This window comes from Cucumis sativus, chromosome 7 (assembly GCF_000004075.3).
Source record: "Cucumis sativus cultivar 9930 chromosome 7, Cucumber_9930_V3, whole genome shotgun sequence".
Lineage (NCBI taxonomy): Eukaryota > Viridiplantae > Streptophyta > Magnoliopsida > Cucurbitales > Cucurbitaceae > Cucumis > Cucumis sativus.
The window spans coordinates 10,742,787-10,757,309 of NC_026661.2; the positions used below are offsets into that span (position 1 = coordinate 10,742,787).

At 36.6% G+C, this 14,523-nt stretch overlaps 1 protein-coding gene across 1 annotated transcript in view; it reads left to right on the forward strand.

Annotated features, from left to right (window-relative positions):
* Positions 1 to 1,840: 1,840 nt before the first annotated feature.
* LOC101205661 (1,4-alpha-glucan-branching enzyme 3, chloroplastic/amyloplastic) overlaps positions 1,841 to 14,523 on the forward strand; it is a 38,394-nt gene continuing 25,711 nt past the window's right edge. The window contains exons 1-7 of the mRNA XM_004139822.3: positions 1,841 to 2,267; positions 2,542 to 2,613; positions 2,838 to 2,902; positions 4,434 to 5,111; positions 5,297 to 5,469; positions 6,724 to 6,813; positions 8,028 to 8,103. Coding sequence (XP_004139870.1) covers positions 1,966 to 2,267; positions 2,542 to 2,613; positions 2,838 to 2,902; positions 4,434 to 5,111; positions 5,297 to 5,469; positions 6,724 to 6,813; positions 8,028 to 8,103 — 1,456 coding nt within the window. The 5' untranslated portion in view covers positions 1,841 to 1,965. The remainder of the gene's footprint in view (positions 2,268 to 2,541; positions 2,614 to 2,837; positions 2,903 to 4,433; positions 5,112 to 5,296; positions 5,470 to 6,723; positions 6,814 to 8,027; positions 8,104 to 14,523) is intronic.

Below are 14,523 nucleotides of genomic sequence, written 5' to 3' on the forward strand. Positions count from 1 at the left end.
ATAGTAGAATATCTTGTCTCAAGATTAACATAACAAGAATTGTCCCTAACCGTCATAATCAAGGTTCCCCAACAACCAAAAAAATCCTAAACATAGACGAAACTGAAATTTAGTAGTTTGATAACCAATATCAAACAGTTAATTACTTAGGCTTATAACTTACCCACGCAAAAGGTTGAAACCACTTCACCATTTGAGGTAAAACTACATAGATCAAAACTCTAACATATTTCTTTTGCCAAATGATCTTCGTAAGAAAAAATAATCCAACTCAAAACCATAATTTAAATTATCTAAAGTCAAAAGTTTGCCACTTGATGGGTATACCTAAACCCAAGCCAAGAATTTGCCAAATTTCTTCCTAAAATGGTTCCAAAAGCAAAGGACTTTAAAAAGATTTGAAGGGAGGTTTGCGACTTGGCTAGGAAGGTCAGCTCGACTCGAAAAGATGGAAGCTCGTGGGCAGCTCAAGCCGAGAGGACGACTCAAATCTGATACCCGGTTGGGCTTTGACAGAGAGACAAAATACATTGCAGATAAGGACAAAGACATATTTGGAGATTGGTAGCGCATGGCATAAGGATATAGTTTTGTTAACATACATTTTTGCGTCTTTGGGACAACCATTCACTAGTCTCCATAATTTCTATTAGGGGTGTTCATGGTTTGGTTTTGTTCGATTCGATTTGATTTCAAGTTGAAACTGCACCAAACTGCAAAATGCAAAAATGTCTGATACGAAACTGAATTGAACCGCACGTTTGTATCAAACTGAATCAAAACTAAATTGCATATGCAATTCGTTCGATTCAATTTAAATCTTGGAGTATCTCAGGTCACCAAGCATCGAGTTCGAATTTTCCTTCCTATTTTTAATTCCTGAACAATCTCGAGCCACCAAAGCAGTGAGTTCTATAAAATTTCCCTTTCTATTTTAGATCTGAGTGGATCTCTAGTCAACATATTTTACCGAGCTTTATAAACAAAACCTTTTATAAACATTTTATTTATTTTTAAATGAAGCGATTCAGTTCAGTTTTAGAATCAGTTTAAAACATTAAACCGAACCGAATCACATAAGAAGCCGTTTCAAAATAACACAAACCACATGCATTTTCAAATGTTTTATGAATACCTCTAATTTCTATCTCTCACACCTCGCTCTTTGACAAGTACAAGTCAACGAAGATATAGTCACATTTCAAAGTTATTATTTTGAAATACAATATAATAAATCAAGCAGTAGTCTATTCTAGTTTGTTGCTATGTAATGTAATATTTTGACATATTTATAAATATTTTAAACGATTTTATTATGTTTGAAAGCAATTTTTCTTTTAAGTTTGGAGGAGTGGAAGACCAAAGATTTATGTATTTGCACTCTTGTATTCTACTTGGTGTATTCTACTTGGTATCTCATGTATTGCAATGGTATGATAGGCAATTTGGGAAAAAGAAACAAGATATATAGTTTTAAAAATGTGAAAGATCAATTTTAATTAAGAATGATTAAAAAGCTTTGCAATGGATTGCAGCCGATACCTCTCACCTTCTTTATCCATTTCATTTGCTCTCCAAAAGCTTATCTATTTCTTTCTTATTTTTTCCCGTTTCGATGGAGAAGGTGACGTGAAAAAGGCTTAAGAGAATGAGAGAGATTTAAACCACATACACACATATATATACTTCAAGCTTTATTCATAAATACAATAAACACTAATATTCATTAATTGTTAGTAAAGGAGTTATGATATTTGGATACATTTCTAGAATCTTATAGTTTAAAATTATCAAAATAATGTGCTTAAGAAAAACTGTTTCAAATCAACTGCCGAGTCAAGTCAGAGACTCACGAGGCAGAACGAGTGAACCCATAAACCCCAGAGGTACAGCCTTCTTATCTTAAACCCATAACCGACTTCTTCTCTTCTGCAGTGAACCATAAACCATAACCATTTTCCCACCATGAACGCCCTTTCATCTTCACCTTCACCTTCACCTTCAATCAAATTCTCTCCGTACAAAACCCACTCTCTCCTTCTCCCTCAGCCCCGCTCTACGCTTCAATCCATTTCTCTCTCTGGGAAAGTAAAGCTGAAGGTAAGTTGTTCTGCATCCGAACACCCACAACATGCAGAACCAAGAAAGCGCCAACCGTCTAAGAAGGCAAAAAACGTTTCAGATGGCGAGAAAGGAGTCGACCCAGTTGGGTTTCTCACTAAACTCGGCATTTCTCACAAGCAATTCGCTCAGTACCTCCGTGAAAGGTAAGTTTCTTGGTTTTGTTTTGTCTCTAGGACAATGAGTTTGGAGACTGAAGCTGAACGAGTGTGGAATGATCCTAGATGGGAATTTTATTATGAGAGGCTTCAGAAACGTTCATTTTATTCTAATTGTATCGTAGACATGGTTATCTTGTTAACTTTTAAGCTAGTTTTTGAATAAATATGACAGTACTTGAATCAAGGGGCTACGTCCTTTTAGTCAGTATGAGGACAATTAAAAATTTTTGACGCTTGTTTTTGTGTGTGGGGATTCTAGATATAAATCGTTGAAGGACCTCAAGGATGAAATTTTCAATCGTCATGCAAATCTAACGGACTTGTCTTCTGGGTTAGTCCAGTTCTTCATTTTCATCTTCATTTCCATCAGTATCTATCACTCCCTCCTTATTGGATTAATTTTCTGTTTGGAACTTGGCACAATTTTTATTCCCATTCTTTTTACAGCATCTTCTTGATTCTTTTAAAAAGAAATTTTTATGGTTAACGTAGTTGTTAGTTGACTAGAGTTGTCTGCTCATATGAATCTAATGCTTTGTGATATTTTGGTTATAGATTTATGTTTTTAGGTATGCATCGCCATATGGAACATCGTGTTGATTTTATGGAATGGGCTCCAGGTTTGGATTCAATGCTTCTACTTTTCCTGCTCTAAATAGAATATGATGCTGGAACATATGTAATGACTGATGATTGATGAACATCATTTTATAAATGCAAAACATTCCAAATTATGTGGGTAACTTAAATCTAAATTTAACATAGCCGGCTCGTTTCATCAGTTGGGAGAATATCTCTAGGCCAACCATTTTTTTTCCACATCAACATCAGCCCTCCCTTGTGCCCCTCGTGAATCTTTGTTGGGAAACTCCTAAAAGATTGAGTTTTCTTTCTTCTGGTTCTTGGCTATCTGTTCACCTTCTCCCTCACAGATGTGTTTTATGCGATTACCAAGGCGGTGACAGAGACCATTCCCCACTGTTATTTTTTTTTGAAATGGAAATGAACCTCGTTATTAATTTTGTAATACTGGAGTTGGATGCATTCCATATTTTTGGTGTTTCCTGATTCCTAGTGCATCCACATAGGCCTTTTAATTTCCATTTTCTGATTTTCACTGGACATCCTTCTCTTGCTCAAATGTAAAAAAAACCTATGGCTCAACAGGACTATAAATTTGATGGAAAGTCTGGAGACGTGAAGGATTTTTTGGCGTTATATTGTTGTTTCTTCTTAGACCTCCTTGTCTTATTTTCTTAATTTTGAGAGGTAAAATTGTATTGATCTCAATAATATGTGCAATTTAGATTTTTCTTACATGGGAGAAAGAACCTATTTCAAATATAGAGAAAAATTAATACAATCAAGACAAAATATTTGATAATTAATAATTACACTATCATTCATTGAAAGTAGAAACTCCAATGAATTTGTTATTTTCTTGGTAATGCTAATTGGAGTGCATTTCTGGCATTCAGTTATATTCTTCTATATTTGTTTTTTTTATAAGAATATTCTTCTATATTTGTTTTTTTTATAAGAATATTCTTCTATATTTGTTTGCTGTTCCAAATCTAGTTAAGCTTCATTTCTGCTACATACTTGGCCTCCGCTGAGATCACTGATTCTTCTATTTGCTTGAGAAATATTTCTTGAACAAATTTCTCTTTCAGCCTCATTTTATTTCTTCAGCCTAAACTTAGTTGATCATGATCTTCAACTTAAACATCGTTTTTATTTCTTCTCCAAGTTATGAAAGACAGAAAATAACAAGAAATCACTGAAGAGCTTGAAGTTTCAATTTTGAAACCTCAAACCATCTTTTGAAGCCTAAGACCATATTTTGAAGTTATTGAAAGCAATAAACACGAAACCAAGCCTTACGTGGAAACCCGAGAACCGGGAGAAAAACCACGATGCTTTTAGTTTTATTATTTTTATGATAAATAATACAATAGGTATAAGGGAGAATAAATAGAATATACAAGGGAATAAAAAAGGAAGAGATTTAGGAATTAGGGAAAATATTCCCATAATCTTTCCATAAATATTCTAAGATTCTAACCGAAGTAATAGAGAAACCAAACCCTATTGGTTTGAGGCGTTGCTTTACTTCTCATTTTAATAACTAGCTAACTTTTCTTTTTGTAGGTGCTCGCTATTGTGCAGTAGTTGGTGACTTCAATGGTTGGTCACCCAGAGAGAACGCTGCCAGAGAGGGACATTTTGGTCATGATGATTATGGTTACTGGTTTATTATCCTCGAAGATAAGTTGAAAGAGGGAGAGAAACCGGATGAACTCTACTTTCAACAGTATAATTACGTGGATGATTATGATAAAGGTGACAGTGGGATCAGCATTGATGAAATCTTCAAAAGAGCGAATGATGAATATTGGGAACCTGGAGAGGACAGATTTATCAAAAACCGTTTTGAAGTTCCAGCTAAGCTCTACGAGCAATTATTTGGTCCCAATGGTCCTCAAACATTAGAAGAACTTGAAGAAATACCAGACGCAGAAACAAGATACAAGGCATGGAAAGAACAACATAAAGATGATCCATCCAGTAACGTACCTTCATATGATGTGATTGATAATGGAAAGGAGTATGATATTTTTAATGTGGTGATTGATCCTGTAACAAGGGAGAAATTTAAGGTTAAGAAGCCTCCTATACCTTACTGGTTAGAAACACGCAAGGGAAGGAAAGCTTGGTTAAAAAAGTATAGTCCCACTATTCCACATGGAAGCAAATACAGGGTATATTTCAACACTCCTAATGGGCCACTGGAAAGAATTCCTGCTTGGGCTACTTATGTGCAGCCAGGTAATGAAGCACAAATAATTACTACAGTTCAGCCAAGATACTTACATCATTCAGTGCTATACTATGTGTGTTGTATAGTTTAACCTATTCTTAGGCAGATGTTAGAAAGTTTCTGATAAAATTTTCCATCTTAACTGAGGTTTGGTAAATTTTATCTTAACTGGTGTACTGGTTAAAAAATTCAGATGCTCATGGGAAGCAAGGTTTTGCAATCCATTGGGAACCACCACCAGAACATGCATATAAATGGAAAAACACCAAGCCAAATGTACCAAAGGCTTTGAAAATCTACGAGTGCCATGTAGGAATTAGTGGATCAGAACCGAGAGTTTCTTCTTTCAACTATTTTATAGAGAAGGTGAGTTTCCTCTGCTTCGAATATATGCATGTGCATTATGAAAATAGTAAATATTTGGCGTTTTAAATTTACCCCTATGTTTTTTTTTGGTAAGAAGCCACACCATGTAGAAAAATGTAAACATATACAAAAGCATACAAAAAACGATCCAACAAAAGGAGTCTGACCATAACTATAGAAAAAGGACTCCATCCCAAACTCATAGTTACAAAATGGTCTAATGACTGGTGGCCGGCGCCCATAAGGAAGCATTAAACCTAGCTACCCCCTAAGCCCTTAATCAAATGCTTATTTAACAAAAGAACATTGGATTGTTTTACCGTTGGAAATGGTACACTAGTGCTTCTTCTTATACATGTGAAACACATAGGATCAAACAAATATTATGAACGCAGACATCAAAGTTGGTTAAAATCATATGGATTATGGAATATTTTATCAGTGCATCTAAGCTTCTGAATTTGTCCAGCTTTTGTGAATAATCATGTATAAGGAATAGCTTTTGTGACAGTTGACTATCTTGTGGTGGAAGCAGGAACCTTCTAAGATACCAAATTTTCAGTATGAAAAACAATCAATAATGTAACATGCATTGATTTAAGAGATTATAGATCTCAAATGTGTGTTTGTGTGTGAGGCAATTCACTCCACTAGAAAATATACTTTGCACAAGAGTCCTGGAGTTATAAAAAGGTCTCCAAAATGGTCACCATTACGAAAGCATTAAGGTTTATATTCAATACAACATCAGGTTTATGTAGCTTGTAGTGCTACAAATTTGGAGCACGAAAATCTATATACTAAACATAAGCTCTACTTGTTAACCATGAGTCGCATGAACCTAACCTATCAGTAAGACACTTCCTATGGTTTTCATATATCTTAATGGCTTTATAATTTTTTTTTCCTTTTCAATGAGAAACTTAACTTTCAGTATCAAGAAGGATGATACAAAAGAGGGGGAAATGAGAGATATACCCACTCACCTACAAGTTACAGACCTTATAATTATTATATATTTTTTGCTCACATCAACTGAGGATTCTTTTGGTAGTCTTTTTTTGCGTAGGGTGAGAGAAATACCTTATCTTGCCTCACTTCCATTTGTATTTTAATTTGTCAGTTTCTTTATAAAAGAAAATAAATGTCAGCAGCAACTCATCAAAATATTAACTTATACTTGCACTTTCATTTGCATTGTAACATTTCATGTAGTTGGTTCATTTTCACTTTGCACTATGTTTTATCTCCCAGGTTCTTCCACATGTAAAGGAAGCTGGATACAATGCAATCCAACTGTTTGGAGTGGTTGAACATAAAGATTACTTTACTGTTGGTTACAGGGTATGGTATTTGTTTTTTCATCTCTACTGTTATTGAGCAATTTAGGGTTTCTACATTTTTGGACATTCATTTAGGTGACTTTTTTTTTATATATTTATAGAACTTTTGTTTTGGTATGGTATTGGTGTGTAGAAATTTTAATTTGGTAAGCAATTATGCTTCACATGTGTTTGGACTTCATCCATTGTCTTTGAAGAACGAGTAAAACAGACTTTTTCCATCTTGTGAAGTGGGCAGTGAGTATTATGCTTGGCTAATATGATAATGCTAATTGAGTTGGACTGGAAGAAGACAAAGAAGTAGGTGGCTGGAGAGGACAGGCAAAGAGAGTGATCAAGAGAGACAAAAAGGTAGAGGAAAGATAAATAAAGAGAGGATTCTTGGGTTAGAAAAACTGGCAATATATGGTCGGTTCTTTGAACTTTCTCTCTTTCCATTCAACATTGAAAAGTTCGTGTCTTCGTTAAAAGAAAAGAAGATGGGCAACAGATAAAGAATGAGAGAGTGGAATAAATGGAGAGAGAAAGTGAGTGAAAGAGAGAAGGAGCTTACTTGCATGTTGTAGTTGCGGGCGCTGTTTTCAAACAGAGTAGCAAACCAGAGCTCTTTTTTGTGGAATTTCTGTTTCCTTTTTATTTCTAACCAATAAGTTTTTTTAATTATTATTGAAAGTAACAATAAAGAATGAACACAATATGTACATGGTAACCCTAGTGTGGGGAGAAAATCCACGGGAGGGAGTTTCATATTATTTTATGATGATGATAGAAGTACAAGGGGGAAAATATTTAGAGGCAACACGAGCCTCGTTAAAGGAATAAAAATTAGGGCAAAGTAAATTACACAACTACCCTTGGGTTTTCAACAACTCATGCCCACTATTTCTAACAATTATAAATGAAAAGATACTAACGCTCATATTAGTTGATGAAGATTAACCAAACAAAGAAATGAAAATAGAAGTTTGAGCTCTGGCAGGCCCCCCTTCTATTTGTTAAATCGACAGCGAGTTCAAATAAATTATGCCAACACAACTTTGGGGTGAATTGTGTACTTTAAGATATCTACAGATTCTATTTAATTGACTTGGGGATTGTGATCGTGAATTTGGTTGTCTTTTCTATTTTCCCTATTGATGGTGGGTTGAGGGAGAGCAACAGGGGGATATTTTGAATTGGCTTTAGCGTTATAATTGATTAAGCATCTTTATGCAGGTTACCAACTTTTTTGCTGTCAGCAGTAGATATGGGACCCCTGAGGACTTCAAGCGCTTGGTTGATGAAGCTCATGGTTGTAATTCATTGTCTATTACATTTGTTTTCATTTATTTACTTTAAATATTCTGCTTGTTCTATTTTCTCTGTCTCGTGTTAATTAAAAAGGTGAACATTTTCTTTGCAATTGAATTTGCAAGTGCTTCTAACTAACTAGGCAGGCTAGATCAATCTTCGTAAAAACTGTGGCTCCATTCAACTCATCAAACAACTCCTCAATCACTGGAATTGGGAACTTGTCTGGTACGGTAACATTATTCAAGGCCCTGTAATCCACACAAAAACGCCAGCTTCCATCTTTCTTTCTTACCAATAGTACTGGACTCGTGCTTGGCTGTATTACTCCCGATGCTAGCATTTCTTCCACCAGTTTCTCCATTTCTGCCTTCTGGTGATATGCATACCTATAGGGTCGTACGTTCACTGCATACTTCAACTAAGTTTACACCTCCTTAGCGCCCTCATCATATCCTTCAAACAAACATAAAAAATCTCGACCAGTGCTTATATATTCAGACATTACAAAAAGGACAAAAAGACTATAAATCACTAGCCTTACAAAGGTTTCAACATACAGAAGGCCTATATTAAAAAGCACAAAAAGAAGTTAACTAAAAACAAGTAGATTAGGCTTGGAGAATATAAACGCTCCAATTTAAGTAGATTTCTTGAATACTGTAGATCTCAGAAATTTTGGAGAAGGAACACAACGAGGAGGCATTCTTACGGGTGGCTTCAAAGCGATCCAACTAAGCAAAAGATTTATCCCTTTGGTTCCTCTCAAACTATAATTCTGCCAAAAGTGACTTTATCGCATGTAACCAAAGTGATTGAAGAATTTTTTTGAATTGCACCCCAACTAAAAGTTGCTGAATATTTCCTTGAAAGTAAGCACCAAACACCCAAGATAGGTCAAAGAAAGAAAACAACTTTTCCCAACAGTGCATTGCGGAAGAACATAAGAAGAAGAGGATACATGATGCATGACAGAGGATACATTAAGATGACCATATATCATGGTCCAAATAAGATTGTTAACCCTCCTTGGGCTGTTAGACTTTCATAGTGCCGAGTACAACAATTTGTTTATTGGGGAAGAAGGGGATATGTGAGCTGTGAGGGACTTTACTGAAAAAACACTATTTCCTATCAAAGACTATGTTCTTCTATCAAAAGCATCTGAAGTTTCTTCCTCATGTACATTGAGCTTTGTCTCTTTATTTATATTAATAATAGTGAGACTCGTATCCTTTTAAAAAAAAAGCATATGAAGTTTCTCTTGCTGCAATTCTATCAAAAGCATATGAAGAAGGGGCCAAAATGTTTTTAGATGCTGGTCTCCTAAAAAGTGGAACAGTTTGCATATCCCTATGAAGAACTAAATGTCTTCAACTTCTGTTGGGAGTTATATATAATATAGCAGAATTTGCATCTGCATATACCACCCGAAACTGGTCTTTTTGGGATGCTAGTTAAGAGGTCTATACAAAATGGAAGATTGTGGAAGGATATAGTGTTATCAAATAAAGCCACCTTTTATAATTTAGATTGCAGTCTGGTTAGTATTGAAAGCAATAAACACAAAACCAAGGATTACGTGGAAACCCGAGAACCGGGAGAAAAACCAAGATGTTTTTAGTTTTATTATCTTTCTGATAAATAGAAAGGTACAAATGAGGGAACTTAAATAGAATGTAAAGAGCAAAGAAGAAAAGGAAAAGAAATATTTATGGTAAGTTTTCCATAAATATTTTTTTCCATATATACAAATTCTAACCCCCCCTCAAGTTGGGACATAAATATCAATGAGGTTCAACTTCTTAACACAAAAATCAAAGTTTGGCCTGAGAAGCCCCTTGGTGAGAATATTAGCTACTTATTGGCTAGAAGGGATGTACGGAATGCATATGCTCCCACTGTCAAGTCTTTCTTTGATGAAATGTCCACTGTCAACATGTTTAGTTCTATCATGTTGAAATGGGTTGTTAGCAATACTAATAGTGGCTTTATTATCACAAAAGAGCTTTAATGGAGTTTCACATTCCTAATGAAGATCAGATAGGACTTTTTGAAGCCAAATTTCCTCACATATTACCAAACTCATAGCTCTGTATTCAGCCTCAGCACTGCTCCTGGCCGTAACACTTTGCTTCTTACTTCTCCAAGTTACAAGATTGCCCCAAACAAAAATAAAATAACTGGAGACAGACTTTCTATCAACAACAAATCTTGCCCAATCCGAGTCGGTATATGCCTTAATGGTCTTTCTATTTGTTCTTCTAAACATCAACCCTTTACCAGGTGTTTTCAAGTATCTCAGAATTCTGTTACCAGCTTTCATGTGTTTCTCATGAGGAGCCTGCATAAACTAGTTGACAACACTCAAAACAAAAAAAATATCAGGACTAGTATGGGATAAGCAAATCAATTTACCCATGAGACGCTGATATAGTTCTTTATCAACTGGAACTTAATCATTAGAGTTTCCAAGTTTACAATTGAATTTAATAGGAGTATCAGCAGGACGACATCCCAACATACCTGTCTCGGTTAGCAAATCAAGGGTGTATTTTCTCTGAGACACAGAGATAGCTTCTTTAGATCTGGCCACCTCCATTCCAAGGAAATATTTCAGATTTTCCAAATCCTTGATTTCAAATTCATCACCCGTTCTCTGCTTTAGTTGACTGATTTCTGCCTGATCATCTCCATTTAAAACAATGTCATCCACATAAACTATTAGAACAACAATCTTCCTTGTCTTGGAAACCTTTATAAATAAAGTATGATCAAAGTGCCCCTGACTGTACCTTTGGGACTTGACAAAGGTAGTAAATTTGTCAAACAATGCTCTGAGAGACTGTTTCAGACCATATAGGGATTCCTGGAGTTTACGCACCTGCTAACCAAACTCAAATTCAGGCATGGGCTAATCTAGACTTCCTCCATAAAGTCTCCATTCAAAAAAGCATTCTTAACTAACATCCATCTGGTATAGAGGCCAATCTTTGTTCACAACAACAGATAGCAGGACTCTAACAGTATTTAACTTAGCAATTGGAGAAAAAGTTTCTGAATAGTCAATACCATAGGTTTGAGTAAATCCCTTTGCAACTAACCTTGTCTTGTGTCTGTCAAGAGTACCACCTGCTTTGTATTTGAGAGAGAACACCCATTTGCATCCCACATTTTTGTGTCCCTTGGGTAGAGCACAAATTCCCCAAGTTCTATTCTTTTCAAGCGTCTTCATTTCTTCCATGACAACATTCTTCTATTCGGGACACTCTAAAACAATGTAGATATTTTTCGGTATTAAGGTAGAGTCAAGGCTTGCGGTAAAAGCTCTGAACTGTGGTGAGAGATTATCATAGGAAACATAGTTACAAATGGGATGTTTAGTACAAGACTTAGTACCTTTTCTTAGAGCAATGAGAGTGTCAAGAGAGGGATCATACTCCTCAAGTTTCCCTGTATGACCCTGTTCAGCTTCATTATTACCAGTTTCTGTCTTGACCTTAATCTCATTACCGTTGTTCTTTTCTTCCACATTTTCAAGAACAGCAACACCAGACTTGTCATTCTCACTTATCGTATTATTAGTACAAGGTTCAATAAGATTTTCTATACCTTGATCTCGAGGAGGTTCGGAGTCTTGGACTGGAGTCGGCGGCTGATTAGTAGGGGACCCAACTTCCTTTTTGAGATTCCTTTTGTAATACGTTTTCCAAGGAACTTGGTTTGTGGGTAGGACTATGGGATGAGGATCGATGTCAGAAACGATACTAGGAGTAGGTTCGATAAATTCAAAAGTGTTGTTAGACTCTTCACTCACACTCTCCCCCTGAAGATGACTAATGGAAAAGTAAGGTCGGTCCTCACAGAAAGTAACATCCATAGTGACAAAGTATTTCCTGGAGGGCGGGTGAAAACATTTATAACTACGCTAGTGAAGGGGATACCCAACAAACACATACCTGAGCCTGAGGGGTAAATTTGGTCTGATTAGGGCCAAAATTATGGACATAAGCGGTACACCCAAACACACAAAGAGGAGCCTTAGAAACAAGACAAGTAGAGGGGTAGTACTCCTTAAGACAATTTAAGGGAGTCTAAAGGTGAAGAATACGAAAAGACATTTTATTGATTAAATGAGTTGCTGTAAGAATAGCATCTCCCCACAACTATGAAGGAAGGGAAGTGGATAGCATAAGGGAACGGGCTACTTCCAGAAGGTGACAGTTTTTTCGCTTGGCCACTCCATTTTGTTGAGGAGTGTAGGTGCATGAGTTTTGATGAACAATCCACTTGGAGGCTAGAAATTCACTAAGGTTATGGTTTTGGAATTCTTGGCCATTATCATTCCGAAGAATAGCAATTTTTTTTATGGAATTGTGTTTTAATGGTGTAATAGAAATTTTGAAAAATAAAGAAAACCTTCGATTTATCGGTGATAAGGTAGATCCAGATAAGACAGGTATGATCATCAATGAAAGTTCCAGACAACTGTTTTCCAGATGAGGTGGTGACCTTGGAAGGACCCCAAACGTCACTATAGATAAGGGTAAACGGTTGTGTGGGTTTATGTAGTTGTGAGGGAAAAGAAACCCAATGTTTTGTTCGAATGCACACATCACAAGATAACAAGGAGACATTGATTTAAAGAAAAAGATGGGAAAACAAATATTTCATAAAGTAAAGTTCGGGTGACCCAACCGAAAAATGCCACAACATAAAGTCATGTTCAAAAGTGCTAAAATAGGAAGACAATAAACTGGTCCTAAAGATACTACTACCAGAGGTATTATCATCAAGGATGTAAAGTCCCATGTTATGCTGGGTAGTGCCAATTGTCCTCCCCGAACTCAAGTCCTGAAAACAAATAGATTTAAGTTAGAAAGTAGCTTTACAGTGCAGCTCACGGGTGATCTTATTGATAGATAACAAATTGTAAGAAAGCTTAGGCACATGCAAAACATTATGGAGAGAGAAACTGTCAAAGAGAACTATTTGTCCTTTGCCAACAATTGGGGCTAAAGAGCTATATGTTATTCTGATTTTCTCATTACCGGCACAGGGGTATAAGAGCAAAGTGCTCTGAAGAAACCTGTCAAGTGATTTGTGGCCCCTGAGTCCAAAATCCAGGGATTCTTACCAATAATACTAATAAGGCCAAGGGACTGAGGCATACCTGACTAAGCAATGACACTTAGAGTAGGAGGGCCGGTCTGGCTAGCAGTTGGGCTAGTTGACCGAGAGGTTCTGGCAATCTCCCTAACATGGGTACACCCTAAGTGCTTGTTGGAGGAATGTTTGTTACCTCTTGGGGGCCGACCGTGGAGTTTCCAACACTAATCCTTGGTGTGCCATTGTTTCTTGCTCATATATGAGGATTGGTTTTTCACTATTCTTCTCATTACCGTGGGTCGGGAAAATCGAGCACTAAGGGCAACAAAGTTAGTTATATAATTCGTAGATACATTAAGTAGTGAAGTTACCAGACTCTTTGAATACATCGGTAGATCGGTCGATTTAGAAGATGCACCAACTTCAAAAACAACCCTGTTGTAGTTTTGGTTAATTTCGGGACTAGAAACATATGGATGTCCATAACCGGAGGGTGCTAGTGACTCGCCCGCTTCAATCCCCGATCTGTTATGGAGTTGGTCAGCCCTGTTCCCATAGAAGAAAGGTTGCTGTCAAGGGTTGTCGGACAGATTTGCATTGCTGTACAAATTTGATAGGTTTGTAGGTTGCTGTCCGGCGGCAATGGGCGGTGTGTGCGGCTGCAGATGATCGAAGTGGTGAGACGGTTGGATAGGCGACGGCGCGTAGAAGCAGATGGGACGGGCGGTGAGATGAACGGACATGGCGCGTGGGCCCACGTGCCTAAGAGAAGCGGCGCGTGCGGTGGTTTCTCGCCGGAGTATTGCGCAGACAGTGGCGAGGGTTGGCCCACTATGTAGAACGACACCTTCTGAATCCGGTGGTGTAGTTTTTTCATGGTGGTGTCCACGGCGGCGGTGGCGGTGGCAGTTGCGGCAACTTCTGTTTTGGTCTGGTTGTTTCCTAAATTTTTTTCTAGGGTTTCATTGTTGCTTCTCTCTAATACCATATTGAAAGCAATAAACACGAAACCAAGGCTTACGTGGAAACCCGAGAACCGAGAGAAAAATCACGATGTTTTTAGTTTTATTATTTTCTGATAAATAGAAAGGTACTAATGAGGGAACTTAAATAGAATGTAAAGAGCAAAGAAGAAAAGGAAAAAAAATATTTATGGTAAGTTTTCCATAAATATATTTTTCATATATACAAATTCTTATAGTTAGGTTACTTTCATTCTTGAACATTCATGCAAGATCACTGTTCATTTCTTTGTTTTTAAATATATTTTAATGCTTATATACTTCTGGTTTGCACTTTGATTTTTGTTGGC